The 8294-nt window shown below is 39.2% G+C and overlaps 1 protein-coding gene across 4 annotated transcripts in view; it reads left to right on the top strand.

Annotated features, from left to right (window-relative positions):
- Positions 1-296: 296 nt before the first annotated feature.
- Positions 297-8294, top strand: part of CEP162 (centrosomal protein 162) — a 77041-nt gene continuing 69043 nt past the window's right edge. For 3 of the 4 annotated variants that reach the window (XM_006200324.4, XM_072965564.1, XM_072965562.1), the window contains exons 1-3: positions 297-708; positions 1742-1854; positions 6964-7075. In XM_006200324.4, the coding sequence (XP_006200386.1) occupies positions 1798-1854; positions 6964-7075 (169 nt within the window). In that variant the 5' untranslated portion in view covers positions 297-708; positions 1742-1797. Of the gene's footprint in view, positions 966-1741; positions 1855-6963; positions 7076-8294 lie in introns of all 4 variants that reach the window. The other variant, XM_072965563.1, reaches the window with a different exon arrangement.

The following is an 8294-nucleotide window of genomic DNA, read 5'->3' as shown; positions in this document are numbered from 1 at the left end:
TAAAAATATAATAATTGTAAGATGCCTCTATAGAATGGGGGGAAAGGACAGGTAGCGGGGAAACCAGAGAGATGCTCTGAGATGAGTAGGGCTTGGGGTGTGTCTGTGTATTTTCCATTTCTTGTCGGCTAGAGGGTGAAACAGAGTCCCATATGCTGGTAACAGAGTTCTTTTCTCACAGGTTTGAGTTTCTTTCAGGTGGAAAGTACAAACTGAAAATCACTCAGAAAGTTAATTATTTTTTTCCATTCTTCCCCTTAGAAAGCAGAAGGCTGAAACGACACACAGAGGGCAAGGTTGGGAAAAAGATGAGCAGGGATGAGAAGTGCGGAAATACAAAGACTAGCGGAGCTAAACTACATTTCCCAGGAAGCCACGGGCCGGCGCACCGAACCCATCACGCCTCTTCCGGCTCTCGCGACCCTGCCGTCCATGCGCTACTCCCAGGAGCGCAGAGAAGGAGGCTGCATATCCTCCACCGGTGCAGCAGTGACCGCTCCTGCCCGCCAGATTATCCTGGGAGACGGCGACCGCTCCAACTGCGCCCGGAAAGGCGAAGAGACAGTAACCGCCGCCCCTCGGCGCCCGCGAGCCACGTGACCAGCTTGGGTCATGTGACTCCGGAGCGCGGCGGCTGAAGCCCGTTACCCCGGCAACCCCCAGGCCCTCCTTAGACCTTCCGGGAAAGCGCGGGATTCAGAGGCAAAGGTAGGCGAGGTGTGGATGCTCGCTGCCCGCTCCGGACCGCAGGCCCGCGACTGTCCTCAGACCCACTCCTCGCGGCTTTAGTTTCGGGTCACTCCCCGTCGCCGTCCCGCTCGGCTGCGGATGCGCTCTTGTCCTCCCGCAGTCTCCGGAACCCGCGCTTCCTGGGCCCGGGGACCCTTTGCTTGGGATCAGCCTTTGACCCAGAATTTGCGGTCGAGACCTTTACCGCCCTCACCCAGACCTGAACAGAATCGCAGGTGAGGGGGAGGAGGTGTTATTGTGCAGGTCTCCACACCTCCCGCCTCTGCGGAAGCGAGCGAGGGTTAGAGCTGCCTCAGGGAATTACAGTCCGGAAGCCGGGGCAGAGCCGAAGTTTGATTCCTTAGGGAGACAGGAGAGGTTTTTGTTGCAAGTCACCATTGCATAGTTTTTGTTGGCCTTCCCTCGCCCCCAAAGAAACATAATTCGTTCTGATGTGTATATATCCCATTAACTGTCTTTTAGGTAGATTCAGAGTCTTTTAATTTACTAAAATTAATACAGAAATTTGTCTGTGCCTGGAAACGTCTCCAAATCAGGAACCAGTCTATTGGCAAAACTGTTAGTGTAGATTGATAAATAACTAGCTGAATGACAAGGCTGCACAAATACTATCCTTTGCAAAAGGAGAATGGTCTTTTGGATTTGCTAGTTTATAATTTTTAAAAGATTCCTTGTTTGTGTAAGGGATGTTAGAATATCACACGCACACACACCACAGATATGCTTGATTTAGGAAATATTTTGGCGGCCACTTTAACAATTGGATGTTAAGAATAAAGGTGTAATTCTAAACCCTAAGTACAAGGCAGACTGTGAAAGCTGCGTTTCCAAATTGGTTTTATTAATGAATTAGAAACTTCTTGTCCAAAACACTGGTCAATAATTGTGCATATGAGCTAAATCAAAGGAGAAATGTCTAAAGTTTATGCCTCGTAGTTTTTATGATGTGATGAATTTCCCTAAAGGCTGTTTCTTTTCTCTTGTCATTTAGTGTTTCCAACGTAAATACCTTGGAATGTTTACTTTGGGTAATGAAAATTATTGATAATGGCGCATTATTCCAAAGAAGAGCTGGATGAAGAGTTTGAACAGTTTATGAAAGAGGTAAGTTTCTGTTTTTAAAAGCTATATTGTATTCATATTCTTTTTCATTATAGGTTACTACGAAATATTGAATATAATTCCCTGTGCTGTACAGAAGAAACTTGTTGTTTATCCATTTTATACATAGTGGTTAGTATCTGCAAATCTTGAACTCCCAATTTATCCCTTCCCACCAAATTTATTTATGTATGTGTATGACTGGAACGTTATGCTGTACACCAGAAATTGACACAACATTGTAAACTGACTATACGTCAGTTTTTAAAAAAGCTATATTGTAAATTTGTCTCATGAGGAACTCCTTCAGTTCTCTCTTTCACCTCTAAGATACAGTCAATCACCAAGCTCTGTCACCTCTGTCTCCGGAACATATCTGTCATCCATCTAGTTCTCTCCTTTTCACTGCCACCGTCCTCATCCAGGACACCGTCATCTCACCTAGGCCACTGAAACAGTTCCCAAATACTGTCCCAGCGTTCCTTCACCACAGTGCAGCCAGCGTGTCTGTGACATAAATCAGACTCTGTTACTCCCCAGTGTAGAACACTCTGTTGGCCTCTCATCACATATAGAATAAAATCCAAAATTCTTCTTGTGGTTTGTAAAGCCCTGGGTGGTTTTGCTCATGTCCACCTTCCTGACTTTATACCACTCTTCTCCCTTGGACATTCATGCTGCAGTGGCTTTTTTTCTCCCCAGACACACCAAGCTCATTTCATATTAGGAGATTTGAACTAGCTGTTCCCTCTGTCAGTGGTGCTGTCTGTTTCCCTAATCTTCACCTGGCTGGTGAATATCTCTTCTTAAAAATGTCTGCCTAAGAGAAGTTGTTTTCTGTTGATCAAGTAAAAAACTAACCAAGTCCCTTCTTAGTACACTATGTACTTCAGTTTCTCTATGTAGCACTTAGAACCATTCACTCTTTTACTTGTTTATCTCTATGTCCTGCCTCCCATAAGAATGAATAATCTATGACATGATGGCTGTATTTTTTTTTTATTGAAGTATAGTGGATGTACAGTATTTGTTTCAGGTTAGTATAGCATAGTGCTTTTATATTTTTGTAAGTTATTGTAAAATACTGGCTATCTTCCTGTGGCATACAATTCTTACATTTATTTTATACATAGTAGTTTGTACCTTTTAACCTGCTACACTTTTTCCTGTTTTGCCTCTCCCCGCTTCCTTCTCCTGCCCGTAACCACTGGTTTGTTCTATCTGTGAGTCTATTTCTGTTTTGTTATATTCATTCATTTAATTTTTTAGATTCCACGTGTAAGTGATTACTTACAGTATTTGTGTTTCTCTGTCTGACTTATTTCACTCAGCGTATACCTTCCAGGTCCATCCATGTTGTTTCAAACAGCAAAATTTCATTCTTTTTATGGTTGAATAATACTCCATCATATGTATATATATATACCACATCTTTATTCATTCTGTTGCTTCCATATCTTGGCTATTGTACATAATGCCCCTGTTATCTTTAGAGTTAATGTTTTTTGTTTTCTTAGGATATATACCCAGGAGTGGAGTTGCTGGATCATATAATAGTTCTATTTTTAGTTTTTTGAGGAACCTCCATACTGTTTTCCATAGTAGCTGCACCAATTTACATTCCACCAACAGTGCACAAGAGTTTCCTTTTCTCTATATCCTCACCAGCATTTGTTATTTTTTACCATTTTGACAGGTGTGAGGTGATACCTTTTTAGGGTTTTGATATGCATTTCTCTGATGATTAGTGATGTTGAGCATCTTTTTATGTGCCTTTTGGCCGTGTGTGTATCTTTTTTGGAAAAATGTCTGTTCAGGTCTTCTGCCCACTTTTTAATCAGATTGGTTCTTTTTATATTGAGTTGTATGAGCTGTTTATATGTTTTAGTTGTTAACCTCTGTTTGTCATATGACTTGCAAATGCTTTCTCCCATTCTGTAGGTTGTCTTTTCATTTTTGTCAATAGTTTCTTTTTTTTCCCCCGTATATTTTAAGTGTATTAAACATAATCACTTTTTTGTTTTTGTATTCTTTTTCATTATAGACTAGTACAAGATATTAAATATAGTTCCCTGTGCCATACAATGGAAACTTGCTGCTTATCTATCTTATATGTGTAGTACTGAGTACCTGCAAATCTTGAACTCGCAGTTTATCCCTTCCCATCCCCTTCTCCTCCTGCTAACCGTAAGTTCGTTTTCTATGTTTGTGAGTCTGTTTCTGGTTTGTAAATAAATTCACTTGTCTTTTTTTTAGATTCCACATATGAGTGACATCATACGGTATTTTTCTTTCTCTTTCTCTTTCTGGCTTACTTCCCTTATAACGATGATCTCCAGGTCCATCCATATTGCTGCAAATAGCGTTATTCTATTCTTTGTATGGCTGAGTAGTATTTCATTGTATAAATATACCACAACTTCTTTATCCCGTCATCTGTCAGCGGGCATTTGTGTTATTTCCATGTCTTGGCTATTGTAAATAGTGCTGCTATGAACATTGGGGTGCATGTGTCTTCTTTTTTTTAACTTTTTTTAATGAGTTATAGAAATTTTACAATGTTGTGTCAAATTCCAGTGTAGAGCACAATTTTTCAGTTAGACGTGAACATACATATATTCATTGTCACAGTTTTTTTCGCTGTGAGCTACCACAAGATCTTGTATATATCTCCCTGTGCTAAACAAGATTATACTGTATAGTACAGGGATGGTTTCCTTTGTTGTGTAAAAGCTTTTAAGTTTATTGAGGTCCCATTTGTTTACTTTCCTTTTGTTTCCTTTGCGGTAAGAGACAGATCCAAAAAAAAATATTGCTACAGTTTATGTCAGAATGTTCTGCCTGTTTTCTGCTAGGAGTTTTTATGATTTCAGGTCTTAACATTTAGATATTTATACATTTTGAGTTTATTTTTGTATATGGTGTGAGAAAAATGTTCTAATTTCATTCTTTTACATACAGCAGCTGTCCAGTTTTCCCAGCATTACTTATTGAAGATGCTGTCTTTCCTCCATCGTGTGTTCTTGCCTTCTGTGTTGTAGATTAATTGACCATAAGTGCATGGGTTTATTTCTGGGTTCTCTATTTTCCCTTGATTTAAGTGTCTGCTTTTGTGCCAGTATTACACTGTCATGATTACTTTAGATTTTTAGTAGAATCTGAAGTCAGGGAGCTCAACATCTCCAGCTTCTTTTTTCTCAAGATCGCTTTGGCTATTTGAGGTCTTTTGTGGTGTTATATAAATTTTAGGGCTATTTTATCTAGTTCTGTGAAAAATGCCATGAGGTACATTAAGTCTGTAGATTGCTTTTGGGTAGTATGGGCATTTTAACAATATTAATGTTTCCAGTCCATGAACACGGGATATCTTTCCATTTCGTTGTATCATCTTCAGTTTCCTTCATCAATGTTTTATAGTTTTCAGACTGTGGGTCTTCTCCTCTTTGGATAAGTTTATTCTTAGATATTTTATTCTTTCGAATGCGAGGTAGAATTATTTGCTTGGCAGGTGGAAATGTGTGTGTAGTCATTTCGGAAGTTTAAAAAGTCACCGAGGTAAGACTGTCCTGGTTGGGGGACTGTATAGTGTATTCCAAAGTGGATTTAGTCAGAGAAACCCGAGTTTGAATCCCAGCTCTGTATCACTTAATAACAGTAGCAACTTGGGCAAGTTGCTTAACTTCTCTGAGTTTATTTCTCCATTAGTAAATCTCTACTGGATTGTTTGGAGACTGAGATAACCTGAGTATAGCTTCTGACATGGACAAGGGAAGTTATTAATAAATGTTGGTTTCTTCTCCAGAAAGAGTGTGTAGAATGAGGATGAAAAGGATCAAGAGCAAGTCCTGGGAAGTCTTGTGTTTAAAAGAAGGGAAAAGGGCCGAGAGCTGTTAGAGTTGGTTAGAAAAGGTCACAGACTACAGTGTCACCCGGGCAGTGGTGCTGCGAAATCAGGGGGGAGAGTTTGGGGAAGTGAGAGCTGGTCACGGATCCAGTCTGTGGCGTGATCAGGGACAATGACTGACAGTGGTCCTTTACTTGTGGCGTTCAGGAGGCCTTTGGTTCCTGGAGGAGAGCTGTTCTGGACGGGAACCAGATTTCAGAGGGCTGAGCAGTGAACTTGTGAAGTTGGTATATACATAAAAAAGAAGTGAAAGGGAGGTAGGAATAAGTCTGTTTGTTTTTGTTTTGCTTGCCTTTTTCCCCCTTCTTTTAGGTAGAGTAGACTTGAGTGTTCATTCTTTTATTGCACAGTTGTGCCGTGTGGTGTGCGAGCCCTGGGGTGCAGGTTTATACTGTGAGGGGGGAGGGTGGGGAGATGGAGGAGGGAGTGGCCATACAGAGATGCAGTGGGATAACCAGGGAAGGGAGAGCCTGGCGAGGTGGGAAGTGACCCCTCTGCGAGGTCTCCTTGGAGTGGTGGAGCGAATTTCTCTTCCGAGAGAGGAAAGAAATGTCCTAAAAGGTGAGTTTAGTGGTGGAGTAAGGTTTTGACCAGAGGTCTTTATTTTCTCTGTGAAGAGAGAGGCCAAGTTATTGACTGAGAGTAAGGGAAGTAGATTGGGGTTTAGAGTAGGGGATACAGGATTGTACTAAAATTTGGACCTGAAGAATAGAAAAGGACAAATGAAAGTTCATTAATCATTGTGATATATGCTAATTTCTCTGGTAAACACCTGACACTCAGTTCTTCCGGTCTTAGAATTTTTTGTTCTTCTAGAGTGATGATAGGTAGTTTTTCTCAATCATTGTTTATTCCTAAACCCTAGAGAGGATTTTTGTCCTTTATACAAGAGGATTTTATTCTTTTTTTTTTAACCTTTCCTGATTAAGATTCTTGATCAAGTTTTCTTTATTTCTTTGTGTTTTTTTTTGATGTTTTTTTCCCTGGTTAACGGCTTGTTTAATGCTGGGTGTGAAATCAGTATTCCGAGGTGTATTCTTGGTGTATAAGTTATTTTGGCCACATATGTTTAGAGATATAAATATATACACTACTACTGATAGGATTGTTTATGTGACAGCTGAACCATGAGAGAACTAACAGAAACGTTTTTAGTGGGAACTTTGGGATTCTTGAATTTAAAATTCAGTGGCTTATATCTGATTCAGCTTTCAGATGATTCTTTTGAAAATTCAAACAAAACACCTAGACAACCTAGAGAAGTGAAGAAGAAAGACGCAGTGCCGTGGTGGATAACTGAGGATGAATTTGAAGATGGTGGTAAATATTAGTTTTTAATTTTAAGTTATTTGACCACAAGGGGGCAGTCAAGACTTTTAATTCTGGGTTTTCTTATTGTGCTATAAATATATAAAGAGAATAATCCTGATAGTGTGGAGTTTTGAGATTTGAATTGATTTTCATATTACTTCATTTTATTACATATTTAGTATATAATTGAGAACCTGTGTTTCTGTATTATCAGGTTATTTTACGTTGAGATAATTTATATGTACTCAAATTAAGATGGTGAATAATGCAGGTATATTTATATATTATTGTGTTTAGTAGTAAATTGGTTTAAGGTGATTTAATAAGATATTCTGACAATGTATTTTTTTAGCAAATCAAAGGTACCTTTAAAAATATAAAATCATGCAACAGAAAGATTGTTCAGAATTTTTTTGTACATTAGATTTCAAACAGCATACCATCAACTAGGAAGAAAGAAAATATTAGTTTGAGAATCAAGAGATTATATGTCAAAGTTGGACTAAATCTTCAGTTGTCTCCAGATTTAAAGTTCTACATTATCTATTTTGTTTGTTTTCCTTTTATTTTATTTAGTTTTTTATTGAAGTATAGTCGATGTGTTAATTTTTGGTGTACAGCGTAGTGATTCAGTTATACATATATATGACAGTGTATTAATGTCATTGCAGTGGGAAGGTTTTAACAAATCTATGGATTTTGATATCACTGTCTGTTAATAACAGTAGAAAAAATAATTTATTGCCCTAATGGTGAAGAACTCATTATTGATCCTGCCTGGCACATGTGTATACCTCTCCTAGAACTCTTCCTAGTCACATCTTTACAAATGGAAACTTCTCTCTTGAATATTTTCTTCAGTATACCTACTGTATGTGATGTTGCCATTGTCTGTAAGGACCCCCAGGCTGTCTCTAATAAGTATGTATGTTCACACTATTTGTGGATTATTAAGCACCATTTTATGAACTGATAGCATTTCTATATCTCTCCTCTAGGGGAAAAAAATTTACCTACAGCTTTTGTATTTTCTTCTAAAAATTGAGCCCAAATCCTTTAATGTGACGATCAAGGCTCTACATCCCTAGCTAGAAAATGTGCTAGAAAAATCAGTGATTCCTCTTCCCCGGGAGACACCACTGGCGCCACGCCTCTGTGCAATAGCTCGGGCTTTCTTGCCACGGAGCCCTTCCTGTCATCATCCTTGTCCAGTAAAGCCTGGCGTCAC

The sequence above is a fragment of the Vicugna pacos genome, chromosome 8 (assembly GCF_048564905.1).
Source record: "Vicugna pacos chromosome 8, VicPac4, whole genome shotgun sequence".
Lineage (NCBI taxonomy): Eukaryota > Metazoa > Chordata > Mammalia > Artiodactyla > Camelidae > Vicugna > Vicugna pacos.
This window is presented reverse-complemented; position numbering and strand designations above follow the sequence as displayed.